This window comes from Scyliorhinus canicula, chromosome 16 (assembly GCF_902713615.1).
Source record: "Scyliorhinus canicula chromosome 16, sScyCan1.1, whole genome shotgun sequence".
Classification (NCBI taxonomy): domain Eukaryota; kingdom Metazoa; phylum Chordata; class Chondrichthyes; order Carcharhiniformes; family Scyliorhinidae; genus Scyliorhinus; species Scyliorhinus canicula.
The window spans coordinates 22,805,580-22,831,175 of record NC_052161.1 but is presented as its reverse complement, the minus strand read 5'-3'; the positions used below and the strand labels follow the sequence as shown (position 1 = coordinate 22,831,175).

General features: G+C 46.3%; 1 protein-coding gene across 2 annotated transcripts in view; it reads right to left on the bottom strand.

Moving 5' to 3' along the window:
- LOC119979719 (docking protein 1-like) overlaps window positions 1-25,596 on the bottom strand; it is an 83,906-nt gene that overhangs the window by 48,280 nt on the left and 10,030 nt on the right. For both annotated transcript variants that reach the window (XM_038822289.1, XM_038822290.1), the window contains exon 3: window positions 24,964-25,036. In XM_038822289.1, coding sequence (XP_038678217.1) covers window positions 24,964-25,036 — 73 coding nt within the window. The remainder of the gene's footprint in view (window positions 1-24,963; window positions 25,037-25,596) is intronic.

Sequence of the window (25,596 nt, the reverse complement as noted above, 5' to 3'; positions counted from 1 at the left end):
CCCTGTCTCTGAGAATCTTTTCCAAAAATTTCATTATTACTGATATCAAGTTCACTGGCCTATAATTACCTAGATTATCCTTGCAAACCTTTTTTTAAATAAATTTAGAGTATCCAATTCATTTTTTCCAATTAAGGGGCAATTTAACATGGCCAATCCACCTAACCTACCCATCTTTGGTTGAGGGGGCGAAACCCACGCAAACACGGGAAGAATACGCAAACTCCACACAGACAGTAACCCAGAGACGGGATTCGAACCTGGGACCTCGGCGCTGTGAGGCAACAGGGCTAACCCACTGTGCCACCATGCTGCCTTGCAAACCTTTTTAAATAACGGTACAACATTGGCTATCCTCCAATCCTTTGGGATCTCACCTGTGGCCAATGAGGACACAAAGATTTCTGTCAGAGGTCCAGCGATTTCATCTCTTGTCTCCCTCAGTAATCTGGGATAGATGCCATCTGGCCCTCAGGATTTGTCTACCTTAATGCCTTTTAACACACCTAACACTTCCTCCCTCGTAATAACAACCTGTTCTAAAGTGTTTACACATCCGTCTGAGACACCGCCAATCAACGTGTCCCTCTCCTTTGTGAATACTGATGCAAAATACTCATTAGGGACCTCACCTACTTCCTCTGGTTCTACACATAATTTCTCTCCTTTGTCCTTAAATGGATCAACTCTTTCTCTACCCTCTTTTTCCTAATATATACATAAAATGCCTTGATATTCTCCTAGTAGAGGTTGCAGATTTGGGAGGTGATGTTGATAAAGACTTGGCAAATTGCTGGAGTGTATTTTGTAGATGGTACACTCTGCAACCAGCATGCACTGGTGGCTGAGGGAATGGTTAATCAAAGAGGTGGATACATTTCCATTCATTGTAATGTGTGGATAGAATAATGGGCATATTGGAGACGTTTGACATCTTTGCAAACTACAAATTAAATATTGCCAAGAGTGAAGTGTTTCTGGTGAACGCCCAGGGAGAAGGGCAGATTTGAGTGCTTACACAGGTTGGCCAAGAGTAGGTTCAGCTACTTGTGTATTCAGGCGGCTCATGACTGGGCCACGATGCATAAATGGAATCTAGCTGGCTTGGTGGAGGGGGTGAAAGGGGATCTGAAGAGGTGGGATATCCTTCCACTATCGTCAGCAGGGATGGTGCAGATGGTCAAGATAAACATCCTGCCCCGATTTTCGTTTGTGCTTCAGTCCCTCCCGATGTTCTAGCAAAAGGTGTTTTTTTGTCAGGTGGATAAGTTAATCTTGTGTGGGCTGGCAAAATGCCGTTGATTCTATACAAGGGAGGCGGCATTTTGGGGGGGGGGGGGTGCTGGCACACCCAAATTTGTTACAGTATTACTGAATGGCGAACGTGGAGAACGTCCGGCAGTGGTGGGAGAGGAGAGAGTGGAGTAGGTGCAGGTGGAGGAGGCGTTGAGTGTAGGGGTGAACGTAAGGGCCCTGGCCCGATCTCGCTGGGGAGATATACGGTGACATGGGCATCATTCTTAAGGGACTGGAATCATGACTGAGTGCTGCGGTTTAGAGTGGTGGGAAGGAGCTTTTGCTATCTGGGAATCCATGTGGCACGGGAATGGGAGACATTGCACAAGCTAAACTTGTCCCAGCTTGAAGGTGGACTAGGAGATGGGACATGCTCCCACTGTCACTGGCGGGGAGGGTACAGACCGTGAAAATGACGATCTTCCCCAGATTTCTGTTTGTTTTTCAGTGCCTCCCCATCTTTATCCAAAGGCCTTGTTTAAACGGGTAAATAGGGTGATTTTGGGCTTTGTGTGACTGGGTAAAACCCTGCAAGTGAAGAAAGCGTTGCTGGAGCGTAGCCGGGGGGAGGGTGGGTTGGCACTGGCGAACCTTTGCAACTACTACAGGGCGGCAAATATAGCCATGGTTAGGAAGTGGGTAGTGGGGGCGGAGCTGTCGGAAGCTCTACATGTGGGAGTGTGTAGAGGCAGCATCATGCAAGGACACAAGTCTGGGGGCACTGATAACGGTACCTCTTCCGTTCTCGCCGGCCCGGTACTGCACAAGCCCGGTGGTGGTGGTGGCCCCCTGAGTCTGGGGGTAGTGGAGGAAGTATAGGAGAGCAGAGGGCGCATCGGTCTGGGCCCCGATTTACAATAAGCATCGGTTCATACCGGGATGGCTGGATGGAGGGTTTCGGAGATGGCAGAGAGCAGGGATCAAGAGGATGGGATATTTATTTTGAGATGGGAGCTTTCCCTGTTTGAAGGATTGGGAGGAGAAATTTGAACTGCCAGCAGGGAATGGGTTTAGGTATCTGCAGGTACGGGATTTTCTGAGAAGGCAGGTTCTGACCTTTCCAATCCTACCGCCACGGGGGATACAGGACAGCGTAGTTCCCAGAACGGGGGTAGGAGAGGGGGCGGTATCGGATATCTACAAAGAGCTTATGGAGTCGGAGGAAACTCAGATTGAGGAGATAAAGGGCAAGTGGGGAGATGAGCTAGTGGGAGAGATAGAGGCGAGTTTGTGGGCAGATGCCTTAGGCAGAGTTAACACATCCTCATCATGTGCCAGGCTTACCCTGATACAATTTCAGGTACACATGACAGTGGCCCGGATGAGCAAGCTTTTTGGGATAGAGGATAGGTGTGCGAGGTGCGCGGGAGGGCCAGCAAATTCTGTCCACATGTTTTGGGCATGCCCAAAGCTTAGAGGATTTTGGTAAGATTTCGCTGATGTCATGTCCACGGTACTTAAAACAAGGGTGGTGCCGAGTTCAGAGGTGGCGATCTTTGGAGTGTCGTGCGAGCCGGGAGTCGAGGGGGCGAGAGAGGCTGGCCTTTGCCTCCCTGGCAGCCCTGGAGACAGATACTGTTAATGTGGAGGGACTCGAAGCCCCCAAAACCCAGAGACCTGGGTTAGCGACATGGCTGGGTTTCTCAGTCTTGAGAAAATAAAGTTCGCCCTAAGAGGGTCAATGTTAGGGTTTGTCCGGAGGTGGCAGCCATTTGTCGACCTTTACGGGGAAAATTAAATGTCGGCAGAAATCTAGGGGGGGTTAGGCTATTGTTTCTTTGTGGGGGGGGGGGGGGGGCAGGAGGAACGTGTCAGGGATGGAAATGTCTTATATACCATGTTCATGTTGTTTTATTATTATAAAATCTACAAATACCCTAATAAAATGTTTTTTTTAAAAAAGGTCTGGAATCATCTACGGCCAACATTTTGGTGTTTAGGGTATGTCAGTGCTGGCCACTATTTGTAGGAATCACTGGTTTGCTTTGGCAGGGATGGATGCGATGTATAGGCGGCGGCATAGGGAAGGGGTGGAACGGGTGAAAGGTTGGGCAAGTTACAGGAGAGATGCCCGGTGGGGTGGAAATTAAAGATAACACTTTGGGGATTTTGTCTGGAAGGAGCTGCCCTCCTTCCCTCAGTTACCGGAGCACACTCTGTTCGAGAGGTTGGTATCGCCAGATGAGCTGGGGATGGGAAGATTGTGGAAATTTACAGATGGCTGGTGGGCACAGGGAAAGAGCCAATTGAGGAGGTTAAGCGGAAGCGGTACATGGAGTTGGGATGGGGGTTTGTAGAAAGGTTCCACACAGGGTGAATGCGATATCGTCCTGTGCTCGAAGGAGCTAGGTACAGTTCAAAGTGTTGCATGGGGCTGATACAATGCGGCCTCGTATGAGCGGGTTCTTTCCAGAGGTAGAGGATGCATGTGAGAGATGCGGAGGGAGTCTGGCAAAGGATATCCACATGGTTTGGTCATGTCCAAGGATGGTGGGGTTTAGGGGCCCAATATTTGAAAAATTATCGAAAATTGTGGGGGCGAAGTTGTCGTCGGTTTTGGGATATCAGAGCTGCCAGAAGTTGGTGGGGATGGGGGCTGATGTGGTGGCCTTCGTCACTCTGATTGCCTGGCTGCAAATTCTACTGGAGTTGAGGTTGGAGCTACCAGGGGTGTCGGCCTGGCTGGGGGATGCAGCAGAATTCCTAAAATTGGAAATTGATTAAGTTCACCCTCACTCGCCGTGCTTGGGCGCAGGCGGCAGAGACGGGTGAGCATCGTGAGCAATACCATCTGGACCGGCCAGCAATGCTGGAAAAAACTGCACGACCTCCTCAGGGCGACCAGGGTGAGTAGGCAACACTGTGCCCCTGGCACTAACCCCCGTCCCACACACCTAGAACCAGACCGCCCCCCCTCCCACCCAGAGGGCGGCCAATCCCGGGTGCCTTGGCCACTGGAGCCACCAGCTACCCACCCCATGGTCTGCATGCGTCAGACTGTCGAACACTGTTTGCCCCTCCGAGAAGGCCGCCCATAACCACAAGGAGTGGGAGAAAACTGGAGAGGGACTGCCGGACCTGCAGCCCCTCACCATAGCAGGGCTGCGTGTCCTGGACATGGTCGGCGGGGTGGAGGTCGGCTGTGGGTAAGGAAGTGAGACCCCGCTTAATTGAGGTTCCCCGTGACATGTGTCAACCCCCCCACCCCCCAACACCACCCTCAGCATCACTCTCACACCCACAACACCTTCATCCCCACCACCCCCAGCCCACTGTCTAATCATGCGTCTTGCAGGACCTGCTGGTGGTGGGGCGGGTCAATCTGGTGTCCCCTGCCCCCACGCCCCCAGCTAATGCCACAGCCGGAGCCCCCCTGTGAGCCGAGCAGCGATGAGCCATTCACCGGCCCTTCACACAAGACACAGGACGCCCCGGAGCCTGAGTCCGATAATAACACAGATTTACTGTCACAGCTGTCTCCAACACCCTCCACCATCCCAGAGACACCCACCTCGATTGGACACTGTAGTGAAGAGGCTTCTGGGACACTATCTGGTGCTCACCACACAGTTGACCCGGTACAGCAGGTGGAGGTAGGAACTCCCGAGGGGGAAGATGGTCGGAGGGTGGGCTGACTCCCGGAACTAGCTGTCATCCAGACGGGTTTTGGGCTTTTGGAATGGACAGTCCATCCATTATGGAGCTGCAGTCACAGAGCCAGGGTGGTGGCAGGAGCAGGTGAAGGGGTCCAACCACGTGCAGGAGCAGGAGGTGGTGGCGACCATGCCCGCCACTCAGGCCAACACTGCACGGGTGCAATCTACGGTGGAGGCATTGGGGCAGGGTTGCAGTTATGGATCAGCCTGGGACATTCTGTGCCGGTTGTGTGGTGCGGGGTATGGCGGAGTGTGGGGTGCGGTGGTGGGAGGTCGGGGCACCCATACAGCCGGTGTCACTCTCCAGAACCAGGGGCCAAGGTGGGTGCTCAGTGGGGTGCGCAACAAGGTGGCATGCCTTGGCACTGCCCCGATCTCATGGGGTGAGGTCACCCTGGTCACTCGGCCCGTTGTCTCATCAACCCCCATTCGCCAGCCCTGGCAGGGCCACTCTCCCCCCACCCCAGCCAGCCCGGCCAGTGTCCAGCCCCGCAGCCCACAGTCACTCCTCTCTGTGTCCTACCTGCTCTCTCTCCCTCATAAGCCACAAAGCCGGTTTCACGATTTTTAAAAGCACAAGTGAACCGCACCATTAGGAACACGGCCCATCAGAGGAGGAAAATCGCGGAGACCCCAGAGAATACCGGGTCAGGCCTGATAATGATATGCAAACGGTGTTTATTGTACGTACGTTCCAGACCGCAATTGCGCCGCTGTCGAGGCAATGGAGAATTGCGATTTGGCGTCAAATCGGTGTCCACCGCAATTTCGCTGTCAGACCCAATCCCACGCCCTGTCACGTTTCCTGATTCTGCAGTCGGCTGACGGGGAAGTTTAGCACACTGGGCTAAATCGCTGGCTTTTAAAGCAGACCAAGCAGGCCAGCAGCACGGTTCAATTCCTGTACCAGCCTCCCTGAACAGGCGCCGGAATGTGGCGACTAGGGGCTTTTCACAGTAACTTCACTGAAGCCTACTCGTGACAATAAGCCATTTTCATTTCATTTCATTTTCATGTTTATATGTGTTCTGGTTTGAATAAAAATACATTTTTTTAAATCAAGGAGCTGGCTTGTGTGCCAATCTGGAGAGCTTCTTAGATGTTGTTGAGCGTCATCAGAACTTTAAATGCAGTGCAAGGCTTTTTTCAGTGAAAGGATGCTGCAGGAAACTTGCTGTGCACTCTTAATCAACTCCAAGATGCAAAAAATGCTACGCGTTTAAGCAAGTTTATAGGAATAGGAGGAAGTCTCACCCTGCTGCAATGTCAGCAACAAGGACAATCCGAAATATTTTACTGAATTAATATTGTCTTTATGTTTATCTATTTTCTACAAGATTTGTAACTTTAGATCTGATTGTTCATGCCACATGTATTTACCTCAAAATATTACGAAGGCACTGATGAGAGAAAAGGCAGGAAGTGGTCTTATTTACGAAAACTGAACACAACAAAATACTATATTTGGACAAGGTGAATGTTTTCCAACTTGACTAATAAACATTGCAGTAAAGCTACAGGAAGATTACTTGAAAATGTTTTTAACTGTAGGAAATATTAAATATATTCACAATGTCGAGATTTTTTTCTGATTTTGTCTTCATGAACCACTATTCTCCATTAATGATGGTGATATACATGCAAATTGTTGAGTTTAAACCTGAATGCAGATTCATCATTCTAAATCATTTGGAAAATTAGCTTGGCAAAATCATTTTCTGCTCAGTACTTTTGGTTGATTCTTTCCACAAACAACTACTGTAGCTTTCTTTATAGTCAATTAGAACAAATGCAGCACAGTGCAATCAGGAACTGCTGTTAAAATGGCAATATTGTTTACACCAGTACAGAAACATGTAATCTGATTTTTCCTGTCTGATTTGACATTTTCTGAACATGACTAGAAAAGGCAAACTTCGGCTAGATATCTTGTCACTTTCCCGTTGGATTTTGAGCAGTAGAATGGCGATAAAGCTGGAAATGGAACACAGTTCTCACTGCCCTGCCTTCACACATGCTGGGATGACAGCCAACTTCCCCCTCCCCCTCCCCCCCCCCCACCCCCCTCCCCTTCCCCCCTCTCCATGCAGCCCATATAAACGCTAGCCTGGATTTCAATTTAATTTTCCCCTATGCGTCCGCTGCTACATTTGAAATGAAGACTCCAGCCCAGAAAAGCTATTTTCTGGGTTACTTCATCAATTTTGCCTCTCTTATCTCGAAGAGCAAAATCAAACTCCTTGGCTGGAATTTTAATTCTCCCCCCCCCCCCACCCCACCGGTAGCGGGGTTTCTGGCGATGGGGGCACTCAGCTGACGGCAGGATCCTCCTGTCCTGCCGAAGTCAATTTGGGTTGCTTTCCAATCGCACCAGAAAATTGCACCAATGGAAAGGGTCAAAACATCCGAGCCAAAACAGCACAGGAATTTTGCTTATTTGCGTTCAATGATGTTCATTACTATCCTAACCCCCACGAGGACCAAGGGGAAACCATTGTTGATCTCGTGGAGTACAACCTTCCCAGATAGAGGATGGAGGCCACCCACTCATTATGAACTTAGATAAAAGCCGGATCAAAACAGGGCCTGGTGTGGTTAGGTCTCCCAGCAAAGACTGTACTGGGAGCAATATGCTGCCTTGAGGAGCACGTTGCAAATAATTAAATAAAACTACCACCATTTACCCCCAACTTCCTCTGTGTTATTAAAATTACATTCAGGTCTGAGGAGTCAGTATTAGTATGAGTATGCCCACTCACTCTCCCACACATATCTTCATCTCCCCTGTGGGTCGTGTCCCCACCACCTCGCTGGTTCCACTCATCATCCACACAGGCCAGGCATTCTTATCATCATTACCATAGCTATAATCTCCAAAATGATATCGATGAGTTGGTGGAATGGGCGATAAAGTGCAGATGGAATTTAGCACAGAGAAGTGTGAGGTCCTGCATTTAGGGAGGCAAACAGCGATAGGGAGTACACAATAAATGGGAATATACTCAGAGGGGTTGATGAAGTGAGAGATCTTGGCGTACACGTGCACAGGTCCCAAAAGGCACCAGTTGAAGTAGACAAGGTTGTAAAGTAAGCATATGGAATCCTCGCCTTCACTGTCAGAGGTATAGAAGATAAGGATATAATGTTGGAATTGTATAAAACACTGGTGAGGTCACAACTGGAGTATTGTGTGCAATTCTGGTCACCACATTACAGGAAGGATGTAATTGCTTTGGGGGGGGGGGGGGAGTACAGAAGTGGTGTACAAGAATGTTGTCAGGGCTAAAAAAGTGTAGCCGCGAGGAGAGATTGGATAGGTTGGAGTTATTTTCTTGGAACAAAGAAGACTGAGAGGTGACTTAATAGAGGTGCACAAAATTATCAGGGGAAGGGGTAGAGACGACTGAATAAAATTGTTTCCCTTGGTGGAGAATTCTAGAACCAGGGGACATAGATTCAAGATAAGTGGCAGAAGGTGTAGAGGGGACCTGAGGAAGAAGGTTTTTGTGCAGAAGGTAGTGGAATTTGCTGCCCAAGTTAGTGGTGGAGACAGTGACCTCAAACTCATTAAAAATATGCCTGGAACTGCACCTTAAGTAAGATACAGGAGGGCTATGGACTGGGCACGGGAAGGTGGAATTAGAAAGGGCACTAGGGTACCCTGGGGCTGGCATGGACAAGATGGGCTGAATGACCTCCCTCTGTGCTTTAACCTTTCTATGATTCTATGGTTCTATCTCCTTTGGCACGCATCCTGCTTGCGCTCTCTCCGTCTGTTTTCATGCAGGACAAGCTGCTACAAAATAGGGAGGAATGCCAGAACTCAATGTCCTCACGGACTATGAGGACAGAGCCATCTAACTGGCCAGGGAGGATGCTCACCACTCCTGGGCTGATGTTGAGGTCAGCAGCAATAAACCAAGTGAGGACCCAGCACTAAAATATTCATCAGAAAGCAAGATTGAGTCATGTCCCTTATTTCTGTCTCCTTCTTTCACAGTGTAAGGGTACTTCCTGTTTAATCGCTCATTTCCCTTTTATTTTGCTGTTGCACTTTTGATCCATAGATGATTCATTTTTAATTCAAGCAGAAGGAAGCAGTGGCTTGTGCCATCAATTCAAGCAGAAGCCTGTGTTGGTTTGGACTGGTGTTGGAGACTGACCGGCACCAATGACAGAGATTGACTGGGACAAGGTTTGATTGATTTGGCTGATGGCCATTGAATTGGCCCAAAAGGCTGTGTTCTGCCCAATAACCAGCGGTGATGTGATCTGATCCCACTGGAATGTTTTCAGAATCACGAGATTTTCAGTTTTTTTTAAAACTCCGCAGCTTAGCGAGAGGACCCACTCTCTCTCCTCTATGTTTCTCTCCACAAAGGCTTTGTTTCTGAGCTGGCAGAAAGCTTTGATGAATCTGTTTACAGGAGATCCATTACAGGCTGTGCAGGCAAAGTTCGGAATTTGTTCACTCTCCCAGAAAAGAGGGTGTGAATTATCTAGCTTGCTTCAGAAGGCCTGTGCTTATGTCAGTATGACCCTTTTCTACATTACAGAGGCGAGAAGACAAGGGTTCCGCACCTTTGGGGCGGCCCAATGCCGGAGTGGTTCACGCCACTCCACCCCGCCGGGACCCCCCGCCCCGTCGGCTATGGGGGAATCCCGCCCTAAGTGTTCGCGCCATCGTGAACACCGTCGCGTTTCACGGCGGCGCGAAACGGGCGTGGGGACAACCGATTCTGTCCCCCACAGGGGGCCAGCATGGCACTGGAGCAGTTCACACCGCTCCAGCCTCCCTTCCCGGCGCCAAATGGGCGGCGCGCCAACCTGCGCACACACGGGGGACTTCTTCAGCGCGCCGGCCCCAACGCAACATGGCGTGGGGGTTCAGGGGCCGGCTGCACAACAAAGTAGGCCCGAGGGGGGAAAGGCCTGCCCGCCGATCGGTGGGTCCCAATCGCGGGCCAGACCCCATCGGAGACCCCCCCCCGGGGACGGAGACCCCCCCCCCGGGGACGGAGCCCCCCCCACAGGCCCCCCCCCCCGCCGATCCTTCGCTCAGAGTTCCCACCAGCAGCGAGCAGGGGTGAATGGCGCCGGCGGGACCCTGCCGTTTCCGCACGGCCGCTCAGCCCATCTGGGCTGGAGAATGGCCGTCCCGGCAGCCAACAGCGGCCCGCAACCGGTGCCGAGCTAAATGCGCCGCTGCAAATGGCGTTGCTTCTCCGCACCTCGGAGAATCGCGTGCCAGCGTCGGGGTGGCATGGCGCGATTCCCCGGCCCAGCACGGGGTTGGGAGAATCATGCCCCCTGTCTCTGCCTCTCCAGGAACGTGGTGAGTACGTTGCTTTTAAAACTGCAGGAAAGCCAGTATGGGTTACAAAACAAAGATTGTGATTTTCTAGCTTACTGTAAAGAAAGCATGCCAGGAACTGTCACCTGATGCAAAGACTCTTCTCTTTCACTTCTGTTTTCTTTCCCTTTTCCACCCCTCTGTTTGTCTGTCCTGTGTGTGTGTGTGTAGAGGGTGGAGAATAAAGTTCAAGTCGGAGTTCGGTACTTATTAATATTTAACCAAATGTATCTGCTGCTTATTTCATCATCATTCTTGTTATAAATAAACAGTAATTATGTTTCAACTAAAAACCCAGGGCGGGATTCAATCCCGGCTTCAATCCCGCCTCCACCGTGTCCCGAATTCTCCGCAACCAAAGATTCGGCGGGAGTGGGAATCGCGCTGCGCCGGTCAGCGCCTCCCCCCCCCAGCGTGGATCAAACCACCTACCTTACCGGCAGGAGCAGGCGGCGCGGGTGGGCTCCGGGGTCCTGGGGCGGGGGGGGGGGGGGAGGAGGGCGTGGGGCAATCTGACCCCGAGGGCCCCCACGGTGGCCTGGCCCGCGATCAGTGCCCACCGATCGGCTGGCGGGCCTGTGCTGTGGGGGCATTGTTTTCCTTCCGCCTTCGCCATGGTCTTCACCATGATGGAGGCGGAAGTGATCCCCTCCCCTGCGCATGCACGGGGATGACATCAGCACCCGCTGACGCTCCGGCGCATGAGTGGACTTATGCCGGCCGGCGTAGTCCCTTCGGCCCCGACTGGCATGGCGCCAAAGGCCGTCCACGCCAGCCGGCGGAGCGCCAACCACTCCAGCGCGGGCCTAACCACTCAAGGCGAGGGCTTGGCACTAAAGGTGCGGAGACTTCTGCACCTTTGGAGCGGCCTGACGCCGGAGTGGTTCACGCCACTCCATCACGCCGGGACCCCCCGCCCCGCCGGGTCGGGGTGAATCCCGGCCCTGGTGAGTGTAATTATTGGGCAGCCAAGGGCCAAAGACTTTGGGTATTTTTATAAGAATTTTGGTTAATTCACTTATGTTGTGACTTCGGGGTACATGGGGCTGGAATTGACCGCGTACTAGCCCAGGGTGTTGTAACAGCAGGCACATCTCGGAAGCAGCCGAGAGAGTTCATCAGCTGGATTCTTGACTCCAGCCCCAACAGCAGCACAGAGGAGGGATTCATGGACTCTGAAATAGAAGAACCTGTGCAGATACACATGCCTCGGTGGGACTTAGTTGTAGAGTAGCCTTAAGGTCAAAATCTGGTGATCACATTACACTTTCAGACCCACAGCAGGCAGAAGCAGGGATGCCCCAAGGTGCTGGCACTCGGAGGATTAAATAAGTCAATAGGTCAAATAAGTCATGCAAACTGGTCAAGCACACTTGTGAGCGCAGCAGTGCACTGACTCTCAAAATGGATAATCGCCATGTACCATTGGCCAACAAATTGGCAGTGGTATACGACCTGAAGAGATCACTGATAATCAATGGCTGTGTGCTGAAGTACATATTGATAAGTGCCCCCCCCATAGACCTGACTGTAATCACAAAGAAGCCACATATCAGTAAGAACGGCACATTCCTTCCCTAAAGGACATGAGTGAACCGGATGGGTTTTTACAAAAACCGACAAATAGACTTTTAATTCTAGATTTTTTTTATTATTGAGTTCAAATTCAGCCATCTGCATGGTGGAATTTGAACCAGGGTCCCAGGAACATTACCCTGGGTTTTTGGATTGCCAGTCTAGCAGCAATACCACTACGTTTGGGAGACATTAGTTGAAATAATTGTGAAGCAATCGGTGGCTGGATTTCGGAGTCTGCATGGAAGAAAATTCTTGTTAAAACAGTGGAGAGGACGTTTTGTTTGAAAGGATATTTGGAAAACTTGGAGGTGAAATAGCTGATGGAAAGCATTGCTTGAAAGAAGGTTTTAAAGCATGGGTTTTTAAGAGTGGAGTTTGGAAACACTTGTATCAATTATGAAGGTGGGACATTGAAGTGAAATCCACAAAAGATCGATTGAGTGGCATCAGCCATTGGTTTCAGAGTGGGGTGCTATCCTTGAAATCTGTGTACATTTGTGAAGATAAGGAGTGAAGGAATATTGTATTATAACCAAACTTGTCATGTTTAATAATTTATTTTCTTCCAGGCAGTCCTGTTGCTTTGTTCCTCCACGTTTTCTAAACAAAAGTAAAACTTGACATTTCCGTCCAGTAGTAAGTCCAAAGAGAATTAAAACAATGTTTTTGAGTATAACCAATTTGTGTGAAGATACGTACTTGTTTGCGGGATTAAAATTACTAATTCAAATAGTCATATGGAAGAAGGTTATTAAGTGAATTATTGAATTAAATCTGTTGAATATAAGAAATACGTCAAATAAATTACTCAATAGAAACATTTTCATGGATTGATTTTCAGCTTTAATAGCTGTCTCGTTCAGTCCAAATATCCGTAGGGCGAATATGTCAGATTTATTTTTTTTTTAAATAATTTTTATTGAGAAATTTTGATTTTATACAACATTGACGCACCTTAGTAAAATACCGAAAATAACAATAATATTAACAATCATATACATTCGCCCCATCCCCATGAACAACCCAGCATTTTAACAACAACGCAAATTAACACACTATAAAGTTACAGAATAAACACTACAATAATGCACCCCCCCCCCCCCCCCCCCCCCGGGTTGCTGCTGCTATTGACCCAGTTACCTATCTCTGAGCCAGGAAGTCCAGAAAAGGCTGCCATCGTTTATAGAACCCTTGTATTGATCCTCTCAGGGCAAATTTGACCTTTTCCAATTTTATAAATCCCGCCATGTCACTGATCCAGGTCTCCACGCTTGGGGGCCTCGCATCCTTCCATTGTAACAGAATCCTTCGACGGGCTACTAGGGACGCAAAGGCCAGGACACCGGCCTCTTTCGCCTCCTGCACTCCCGGCTCTACCGCAACTCCAAAAATCGCGAGTCCCCAACCTGGTTTGACACTGGATCCAACCACCCTCGACACCGTCCCCGCCACCCCCTTCCAGAATTCTTCCAGTGCTGGGCATGCCCAGAACATATGGGCGTGGTTCGCAGGACTCCCCGAACATCTGGTGCACCTGTCCTCACCCCCGAAGAACCTACTCATCCTAGTCCCGGACATGTGGGCCCGGTGCAGCACCTTAAATTGGATGAGACTAAGCCTCGCACATGAGGAGGAAGAGTTGACTCTCGCCAAGGCATCCGCCCAAGTCCCGTCCTCTATCTGCTCCCCAAGTTCCCCCTCCCATTTAGCCTTCAGCTCCTCCACTGACCTCCTGCATTACCTTATAGATGTCAGACACCTTCCCCTCTCCTACCCATACCCCCGAAAGCACTCTGACCATCGTCCCCTGCGAGGGCAGCAAAGGGAATCCCTCTACCTGCCGCCTAGCAAACGCCTTTACCTGCAGGTATCTGAACATGTTCCCCTGGGGAAGGCCAAATTTATCTTCCAGTTCCCCCAGGCCCCCAAACCTCCCGCCAATAAACAGGTCCCTCAATTTGCTGAAGCCCGCCCTTTGCCACCCCCTGAATCCCCCATCCGTGTTGAATATGTCAGATTTATTACTTCATGCTCACATTTTATTTATCTTTGGGCTTTTTTCATATTATTTTTAACTTTCATACCTTTATTTCCCAGGTAGGCAGTAATAGCCCTAAAATTGCATGAGATAGATTGCAGAAAAATGCAAAAAAAGGTATTAGCTTATATATATATATATATATCAATGGCTACAGTGTACCAAATAAAGTTGGTGAACTGCAGGCATAAATTGCTCCATGGAATTATGACATAGTTGCATTGCCAGAGCAAGGGTTTAAGCAAGGCCAGGAATGGGTTCATTATCATTCCTGAATACTTGGTAATCTGGAATATTGAGATGGAAAAAGAAAAGGGGGCGTGGCAGTATTGCCGAAGGATGATACAGTCCTAAATCGAAAGGATATACCAGATGGCTCTATTTGGCTTGAGCTTAGGAAACAAAGCTGCTCAATTTCTGATAGTTTTTTTAATATACATCTCAAAGTGTACATTTGAGAATACATCTCAAAAGAGTGCGAAGATAGATGAGAAAATCTGGCAGTTTCAAAGACAAAAATAGAATAACAATAATCTGAAATTATTATCCAAATAATATAATTACCCTAATGCAGGGAATAAAAGGATAGTGCTAAGAGTAGAGAGGCAGAGGAATTTCTGTTATGTGTACAAACAGCTGACATAGACTTGATGGGCCGAATAGTCACCTTCTGTTCTATAATAATACCATAATTCAATGATTCTACTTTATGACAATATTCTCAAGCAATGTGTCTCCAGTCCACTATGATATGAGGCAGTGTTCAATTTGGTTCTGAGAAATTAGGTGAGATAAGTGGAGTTTGTTACAGTAGGAGATAATTTAGGTAACAATAACTACACCACAATTTGGTTTAAAATAATTATTGAAAGTGAAAATAACACTCAAATGGAAAAGAGCTAATTTCAGTGAATTAAGAAGCGACCTTGCATAGGTAGACTTGAAAATGCTATTTCAGGTTTATTTTATTTATTAGTTCATGGGATGTGAGTGTGCTTTCTATGCCAGCATTTTTGCCCATCCCTAATTGCCCTTTAAGAACGTGATGGTGAGATGCCTCCATCAACCACGGCAGTCTATGTAGTGCAGACAAAAAGCATTAAGAAAGGAGTTCCAGGATTTTGGCTCAGAAAAGGAAAAGCGATCGAGTTCCAAGTCAGGAGGGTGTGTGGCTTGAAGGAGAACTTGCAGGTAGTGGTGTTACCATGCACCTGTAGCCCTTGTCTCTCTAGGTAATACAGGCTGCAGGTTTGGAAGGTAGTGTCAAAGGAGACTTGGTGAGTTACTGTAGTGTATCTCATAGATGGTACACACTGCTGCTACCGCGCGTCAGTGGTGGAGGGAATGAATGTTTAAGGTGGTGTATGGGGTGCCAATCAACCGGGCTGCGTTGTCCTGAGTGGTGTCATTGGTGACTGTTGTTGGAGCTGCACTCACCCTGGCAATAGAGATTATTTCATCACACTCCTGACTTGTGCCTTGTAGATGGTGAACAAACTTTGGGGAGTCAGGAAGTGAGTTATTCCCCACAGAACTCCCAGCCTCTAACCTGTTCTTACAGCCACAGAATTCATATGGCTAGTCCAGTGCTCGCCACAGAATTCCAAGCCTTTGGTCTGTTCTGTAGCCACAGTATGTATATGGCTAGTCCAGTGCAGTTTCTGGTCAATGGTAACCCCCTTGTTGATCGTGGGGAATTCAGTGATGGTAATGCCATTGAATTTCTAGAGGAGATGATTAGATTCTCTCTTGTTGGAGAAGTCATTGCTTGGCACTTAATGTTACTTGCCATTTATCAGCCCAGATCTGAATGTTGTACAGGTCTTTCTGCATATAGATATAGACTGCTTCAGTATCAGAGTTGCCGTGAATGGTGCTGATTATTGTACGATCAACAGCAAACATGCCCATTTCTGACCTTCTGATGGGGGAAGGTTGTTGATGAAGCAGCTGAAGATGGTTGGGCCTAGGACACTACCCTGAGGAAACCCTGAGATTAAAGTTGTAACAAAGCATTGCAGGGCATTCGGGAAGATAGTTTAGATGCAAACTAGGCATGATTCTCTGAAGAGAAAATCTAGAATATCCAAAGCTTATGCATCCTGCTAACAAAGGAAGTTAAAGATAAATTAAACAAAAATGATAAATTATGACAATATTAGATGGAGAACATGTATTAAAATGAGTAGCATTACTGAAAGTGATCTGGTCTGGTTGGAATGTGCCCTAGTTTGCTGAAATAAGGATAAATAGAAGAGGCATTGGTCATAAATGTTTGAAACCTCATTGAGTGCAGGAGTAGTGCGAGAGCACTGGAGTGTTGCTCATATTATCTATTCAAGAAATGACATATGGATAATCCATGAAATGTCAGTTTAACATTAGCAATGAGAAAGTTATGGGAAACCATATTCAGGGACAAAATAAATTTCATTTGGAAAGACATAGATTAATCAAATACAATCAAACCCCCACCAGCATGGATTTGTTAAAAGTAAATCATGTCTGACTAATATGATTGAATTCTTTCATGGTGTAACAGGAGAGGTTGATCGAGATAATGCAGTAGATGAGGTATATATGGACTTTCTGAAGGCATTCAACAATGCTGAGGCTCATTACTGCTGGCTTGTTAGGAAGCTGGAAGCTCGTGGAGTTAAGGGAAAATAGTAGTATATGTAAGAAATATGACCCAGTCACAGGAAGCAGAGGGTGGTAGTGTTTTTAATGTTTTTCAGACTGGGAGGTATTTTTCAGAGATACTCCCCCAGTAGTCACTTTTGGGTCATTCATGGGATGAGAGTGGCACTGGCAAAGACAGCATTTATTGTCCATCCCCAATTGCCTTTGAGAAGGATGGTGGTGAGTGACCTTGTTGAATATAACGGAGTGGCTTGCAAAACCATTTCAGATGGCAGCTAAGAGTCAACCACATTTCTGTGGATCTGGAATCATATCAAGGCCAGACCAGGCAAGGACAGCACATGTTCTTCACTGAAGGACATTAGTGAACGAGTTGTTTGTTTTTACAGCAATCAGTAACTTTCATTGTCATCATGACTAATACCAGTTTTTTAAATTTCAGATTAATTTAATTAGTTGCTATGTCACTGTTTCTGGATCAATATTCAGGCCTCTTGATTACTGGTCCGGTATGATAACTATTATGTTACTGTACCCACATTGCACTTTTTTTGACTTCTATAAATGACCGAGATTTGAATGTAGGGAGCAGCATTATAAAGGTTGGAGATGATATAAAACATGGCAATGTAATAGATAATGATGGGAGCAAGTTGTAGTCTACAGGAAAACTGAAAATGGGCAAAATGATGGCTGATATAGTTAATTGCAGGGAAGGGTAAAATAACACAGTTTGAAGGACTAATGTATGTATACATTACAAAATGCCCATATTGAAAAATGTAGATGAAGAAAGATCTTGCTATCTATCTGCATAAACCTATAAAGTTGGCAGGATAAGTTGATAACGAGACGTAAAAAAGCGTGTGTTATTTGGGTTTCTAAATAGAGGAATATAATATAAAATCAAAGACATCATGCCTCGAGTTTTATAAATCACTGGTTAGACCTCAGCTGAGGTATTGTGGACAATTCTGGGTATCACACTTCAGGAAAGATTTAAAGACCTCAGAAAAGGTACAGAGGAGGTTAACCAGGATGTTACCAGGGATGAGGGACTTCAGTTATGGGAAATGGTTGAACAAGTTAGGACTATTTTCCTTGGTACAGAGAAGGTTGGGAGGCATTCTAACTGAAACTTAAGTGTATGAGGTTTTGATAGAGTCGGCAGAGAAAAACTATTCCCTCTAAATGGAGTCAACAACCGGAGGTCATGGGCTGGATTCTCCGCCGTCGGGATGCTCCGTTTTGCCGGCAGCCCAGGGGGAGTTCCCGATGGCGTGGGGCTGCCCCACAATGGGAACCCCATTGACCAGCCGACTAAATAGAGCACCCCGCCGGCGTGCTGAACCAGAAATCTGGCACGGCAGAACGGAGAATCCAGCCCCATTGATTTAAAATCATTAACAACAAATCTAGAGGAGAGATGAAGAGAAAGATTTCAGTTCAGCATTGTTGCTCGAGATGACAATGTTATAGAAGCTGATTCCATAAATTTAAACAGGGGTTGCACAGGTACTTGATGAGAAACTTACAGGGTTATGGATAACAAAACAGGTGGAATTAATAACAGCTGCACCTTCAAACACAGGCACAATAGACAAAATGACTTCCATTTGTAATTTCAATGATAAGTAACAATTTTGATTTATTATAAAATAGTATCAAAATTAGAGCACTGCTCAAGTACGACTTCAATATTTGATTCTTGACAAAAACAAAGAGTGGATTTCTTTCATTTTGAAACTAAGGTGGGGGGTGGCGGATGCCTTCAGTGGCGTCTGTCCTGCCAACCAGAATGGTGGGATCCATAGCTAAATTCAACTTTTAGAGACTCGTTAATTAGGCATAGACGAGTTCCCCTCCTACTCTACTGGTGGGCCTGCAGCTGATTTCTCCACTCACCCTCAACTGATTGGTTTGAAGATCCTGGCACCGTATTTGAATACCAGTCCAGCACATTCATATCACCCTTTCCAACCCACCTGTCTTCACCAGACCAAGAAGAATGTCAGCAACCCAGAGGGAAAAAGCTAGCAACCTCAAGAAGACTATTCCTTAATTCAAATACCCCCCCACACCATGGCCCAGTAGGACCTATATCCACCGACACTGGAGTCTCATCCATCCCCGTGAAGGAAACAAAGTGGTGTCCCTTGATCGCCTTGTTTGTGAGCTTTTCCCGTAGGCTTGTTGAGGTCCAGCTTCCCTCCTCCTGGTCTTCCTTCTGCCTTCCATTGTTTGTCTTCATCATCCGCCTCCTTGTCCCTCTGCTTGTCATTATCAGTCCTTGCCCTACCACCTCCCCTCCTTGCACAGCTCTCCTTCCACATTGCCCCCGGTGTGTTTGTCTGGCCGCCACTCCCCAATCACCTCGCACTCCAGCCACAGTCGAAATTCAGACACTTGTTGCAATGGTTGCCTGAGTCCCCCAGTACAGTGCTGTCAAGGCAGGCACTGATGTGTGGCACCAGGGGGCAAGGAGGCCCCTGTACTCCCTAGCATCAGGCGCATTACTCAACTGATATGAAAACCAGCTTGGCATGGAGATGGAGGGTAGGAACCTATCTGCCCTGGCAGAGTGATGAATAGTGCATTAGGAGCAGTGCAGCACTATGACAGAAAGTCTTTGTTGCACTCATCTGAAACATTTAGCACACTGGGCTAAATAACTGGCTAATAATGCAGAACAAGTCAGCAGAACCGGTTCAATTCCCGTACCAGCCTCCCTGAACAGGTGCCGGAATGTGGTGACAAGGGGCTTTCCACAGTAACTTAATTGAAGCCTACTAGTCACAATACGTTATTGTCATTATTATTATACTGGATAGGAAATTGGACGAGAAGCGATAGATAGAGTAAATATAACAGGCAGGTATTCTAATTGATAGGATGTGACTCATGGTTTCCTACAAGGGTCCATGTTGGGGCCAGTGTAGTATATTTGAAGTATATGCACAGTTGCAATTTATAAAAGTAGAATCAATTTGAATGGAAAATTTAGTTTCTCCCTATTCTCTAAAGAGTTCCTCAGTATCATGCATTACAATAAATGGATATATTAGAGCGGAGAAGTGACAGGACTTTCATAACACTTTGTAACCATGAAGTTAGTATAGACAGGCCCATTCTCATGATTAGTGGTACAATTAGTGGATGTTGGGGTTAAGGCTAGTTCTGAGACCATGAAAGTTAGCTCTCAGTCTTGAGACTGCAAGGTGCATATAACTATTCCAACACATCCAGCAATTTTGTGCCAATCAGGCAATCCAAATTGAACATTTGGATTCTTGAATGACCATCCATTTCAATGTTTATTTATTATTCATAAATGCAAATTTAGCTTGCTAATCCTCATTATTCAGTTCATAATACTGAATGCTATCAGTAGAACACGTATATTCTGTCCTGGAGTGGGAAAGAATAATCAATTCTCCCATGTGAAATTCTTGAGCCACTTGCCAGGGAAAAGTAACCGAGGGAATTTGCTGTTGCCTCACTTAATTTTTAATCTCTGGAGTATCTTTTAAGTGGTTTGCAGCTGGGACTGGAAACCCTCCACCTTAAAAATAGGGGAGTTTACTACTCAGAGCCACAGCTGCAGTTTCCATTTGGTGAGGTAGGCTGAAGTGGGCTCCACATCTGACACTTGTAACTCTAGATGTTAAATCCAGCACTGAACCTGTGGTCACTCTATCCAGGTGTGATACTCACTTGATATCAGCCCAGTATATAGAGACTATTCTCATCTCAACTCGTTGAGGGTGAATATATAATGAAAAGACTTACAAAAAGGGCCCTCCAGTGATGGGCAATTAATGTTGTCACTCCTCTTATCATTTCAGCTTGTCAGTGTTTCATAGTATTTATCACAATGTAGTCAGGGTTTAAATTGCTTCTTTTGGTTCACTCAAACCTCCCAAAAGCTTGACCCTGAAATTATGCCATGGAACATTATTATTCAAACACTAGTATATTCACCTGAGGATCTTCTCTCCATTATTTTAATGGAGCATCGACTCATTTAAAATAAACTTCAGTATCCTGAGCATTACTTAAGTGATCGATCTTTAAGATATATTTAATATATAATCTATTATCATTATAATACAGTTTGGTTTATCATGCAAAAATCTTGGACAAATTTCCAAACCCAAGTTATAGAACATAGAACAGTACAGCACAGAACAGGCCCTTCGGCCCTCGATGTTGTGCCAAGCCATGATCACCCTACTCAAACCCACATATCCACCCTATACCCGTAACCCAACAACCCCCCCCCCCCCCCCCACACACCCTTAAACCTACTTTTTAGGACACTACGGGCAATTTAGCATGGCCAATCCACCTAACCCGCACATCTTTGGACTGTGGGAGGAAACCAGAGCACCCGGAGGAAACCCACGCACACACGGGGAGGACGTGCAGACTCCGCACAGACAGTGCCCAGCCGGGAATCGAACCTGGGACCCTGGAGCTGTGAAGCATTTATGCTAACCACCATGCTACCGTGCTGCCCAAAAAAAACGATTGGTAGTATTGTCAGAAAACAAAATCAATTATTTTTGCATATTAAAGTCATAATTATACATCTTTTATTGAATTCTTGGAATGGGAATGAGCTTATTGACCTACATTTATCCCATCAGGCACAAAAGCAGCTGGAAATAAATTTGCTAGTGGCTACTAATTTTCAAGTTTGCCTTTGTAGTACAAAACATACATTTCTTCATCCCAACCTGAAAGCTAAAAAAAGAATGCATTTACATTGAGATCAAACAATTAGACCAGAAGAGCACTGCTGATTTTCCTTCCATCTCCCCAAGTCAAATATGCAAATTTGTAGCTGTTTATCATTCACATCATCCTGTTCTAGAAGGTTAGAGATGGTATTGTGCCATATCGATGTCTGAGAAACCCCTACCCCCACCACACAGAAACTGTAGCTAACCTTGTTTGGTTGTAATACCTCACCATAACCATTACAGATGAGTCCACGCTCGCCCAATCTTATCAGTTTTTTCTAAGTTAACTTCAACAGAACCTGGGTTAATCTTAAACGACTTATTTTGCCCTACAGAGCAATGAGCATTGTTCTGGCAATCTACACGAGTCTGACATTTTATAGTCACTGCATATGATCAGGTTCTTTTCTTGGCCTTAATTCAGTCTGTCACTCAAAGCTAGTCAAATTTGATTTTTGTTACCGTCTTTGCCAGAACAAACTCTAAATGGACTTGTGGTAGTATGACTAGAGGTACCTGGGAGTGTGAGCTGCTATTGGTGTAGAAAGCTTGCTGCCCATTGGCCCAAGTGTTGTCTTCTCATTGGTCAAGAGGAAGGTAGCTCCGCCTATGAGGCAGAGTATAAGAACCCGTGTTTCCCAGCAGCCATCGTTCTTTCTGTACTCCTGCTGCTGGGCACACGTCTTGTAGATTAAAGCCTTCGATTCATTTCTGTGTTCATTGATCGCGCATCAGGACTAATTTAATCAGGACTGCTTTACTACTAAGTTACTTGGGTGCTTAAAATAAGTATTGGTATGGTTTGTTGGGAGCTTAACCTCACTCAGCAGCAAAAATAGTTCAAGTTAAATATTTAATAAGACTTGATTTTTTTCTCTGTTTAATAAAACAGGTGGGACCTGAGCAAAGATGCCTTGCAACACAATGGTCTAAAAGGTGTGAATGTTTTCTATCCTGTATCCTAAAGATTATTTTATGTGCATTTTTCAACTGAAACTTGCTGGGAAGCAGTGAACGAGGAAGTGAAACGTGATTGCTGACTATGTTAGGTTTTATGATTGTGTAAATCTCTTCAATCGGTCAGTTGCAGCAATCTTAGCAGTTATGAAATACAGTTTGAGCATCCCTTATCCAAAATCCTTTTTACCCAATGGGTGCTGCATGCAGTATATTCCCAAAAGATCCAATATATGCTTGGCCCCAAGCATTTAATTGATGCTTTAATGAATTGTGTAGCTCTGCTGGTGCCCAGTCTTAATTTTACTTTAGATAGCTCTGCAAATACCCAGCAAATGTAGATTTATTGTCACTGTATTTTTCTATACAGTCCAGGAAGATTGTTTTCTACATAAAAACTGGACATACAAAAAATGTATAGACATTGGGTGAAGCATATGGAGTGTAGTGCTATTCAGTAGAAAAGATGCATGGGGTCATTCAGAAGTCTGGTAACAGCAGGGAAGAAGCTCTTTGAATCTCCGTGCCTGTTCTCAGACTGGTGGAAGAGGTCTTTGATTATTCTGCCTGCTTTCCCAAGGAAGTGGTGGGTGTAAACAGTCGAAGGATGGGAGGTGGGCTTGCATGATGGTCTGGGCTATGTTCATGGACTCTGTAGTTTCTTACGGCCTTTGGCCGAGCAGGTGCCATAACAGGCTCTGATTCATCCAGAGCACAAGTGGAAGGGGCAGCACGGTAGCATAGCGGTTAGCATCAATGCTTCACAGCACCAGGGTCCCAGGTTCGGTTCCCGGCTGGGTCACTGTCTGTGCGGAGTCTGCACGTCCTCCCCGTGTGTGCGTGGGTTTCCTCCGGGTGCTCCGGTTTCCTCCCACAGTCCAAAGATGTGCGGGGTTAGGTGGATTGGCCATGCTAAATTGCCCGTAATGTTCTAAAAAGTAAGGTTAAGGGGGAGTTGTTGGGTTACGGGTATAGGGTGGATACGTGAGTTTGAGTAGGGTGATCATTGCTCGGCACAACATCGAGGGCTGAAGGGCCTGTTCTGTGCTGTACTGTTCTATTCTATTCTATTCTAATGCATTTACATTGAGATCAAACAATTAGACCAGAAGAGCACTGCTGATTTTCCTTCCATCTCCCCCAGTCAAATATGCAAATTTGTAGCTGTTTATCATTCACATCATCCTGTTCTAGAAGGTTAGAGATGGTATTGTGCCATATCGATGTCTGAGAAACCTCTACCTCCACCACATAGAAACTGTAGCTAACCTTGTTTGGTTGTAATACCTCACCATAACCATTACAGATGAGTCCACGCTCGCCCAATCTTATCAGTTTTTTCTAAGTTAACTTCAACAGAACCTGGGTTAATCTTAAACGACTTATTTTGCCCTACAAAGCAATGAGCATTGTTCTGGAAATCTACACGAGTCTGACATTTTATAGTCACTGCATATGATCAGGTTCTTTTCTTGGCCTTAATTCAGTCTGTCACTCAAAGCTAGTCAAATTTGATTTTTGTTACCGTCTTTGCCAGAACAAACTCTAAATGGACTTGTGGTAGTATGACTAGAGGTACCTGGGAATGTGAGCTGCTATTGGTGTAGAAAGCTCGCTGCCCATTGGCCCAAGTGTTGTCTTCTCATTGGTCAAGAGGAAGGTAGCTCTGCCAACCCGTGTTTCCCAGCAGCCATCGTTCTTTCTGTACTCCTGCTGCTGGGCACACGTCTTGTAGATTAAAGCCTTCGATTCGTTTCTGTGTTCATTGATCGCGCATCAGGACTCATTTAATCAGGACTGCTTTACTACTAAGTTACTTGGGTGCTTAAAATAAGTATTGGTATGGTTTGTTGGGAGCTTAACCTCACTCAGCAGTGTAGTCCTATTCAGTAGAAAAGATGCATGGGGTCATTCAGAAGTCTGGTAACAGCAGGGAAAAAGCTCTTTGAATCTCCGTGCCTGTTCTCAGACTGGTGGAAGAGGTCTTTGATTATTCTGCCTGCTTTCCCAAGGAAGTGGTGGGCGTAAACAGTTGAAGGATGGGAGGTGGGCTTGCATGATGGTCTGGTCTATGTTCATGGACTCTGTAGTTTCTTACGGCCTTTGGCCGAGCAGGTGCCATAACAGGCTCTGATTCATCCAGAGCACAAGTGGAAGGGGCAGCACGGTAGCATAGCGGTTAGCATCAATGTTTCACAGCTCCAGGGTCCCAGGTTCGGTTCCCGGCTGGGTCACTGTCTGTGCGGAGTCTGCACGTCCTCCCCGTGTGTGCGTGGGTTTCCTCCGGGTGCTCCGGTTTCCTCCCACAGTCCAAAGATGTGCGGGGTTAGGTGGATTGGCCATGCTAAATTGCCCGTAATGTTCTAAAAAGTAAGGTTAAGGGGGAGTTGTTGGGTTACGGGTATAGGGTGGATACGTGAGTTTGAGTAGGGTGATCATTGCTCGGCACAACATCGAGGGCTGAAGGGCCTGTTCTGTGCTGTACTGTTCTAAATTCTAACTCTTATAAAATCACTGAGCAATATTCAGTATTGGATAATATGAAAGTAAGTGACAATATAGATGACTAAGATGAGCTATTTATTTCAATGACAAAATTTAAGCATTGCTATATTTGCATTGAATCAAAATATACTCAGTGTGTGCAGCATTATGAAACAAACTTCCAATTATAAAAAGTAAGAACCCATGCTTTACCTCCTTCATGTGAACAATAGAGTTCATTTTCTTTCATTCTCATTGCCATTGCATCTGAATCCTCTTGTGGATGCTGAATTAATACAAGTTTCACAAATAAGTAATATGAAATCATTATCTTACAAAGACTAAACAAAAATTATCAATATAAATTCAAAAGATTTTACATGTCTGTTTATATCAAGTGCAGAAAAATGGTTCTCTTCTTTTTTTTTAAATAAATTTAGATTACCCAATTATTTTTTCCAATTAAGGGGCAATTTAGCGTGGCCAATCCATCTACTCTGCACATTTTTGGGTTGTGGGGGCAAAACCCACGCAGACACGGGGAGAATGTGCAAACTCCACACGGACAGTGACCCAGAGCCGGGATCGAACCTGGGACCTCAGCGCTGTGAGGCGGTTGTGCTAACCACTAGGCTACCATGCTGCCCCCAAAAAAAAAAAATGGTTCTCTTCTGCCTCACATTTGTTTCTTTTTTTTTGGCATTTTGAATTGAAACATTTGGACAGTAAATATTTCCCTATCGTTTAGATAAATCTTTACCTCTTAAATCTTTCGATTCTTAATCTTTGAAATACTTCTGTGAAAGTAAAGCAAACTTTACATAAATGGGCACAAGTCAAAAAGCA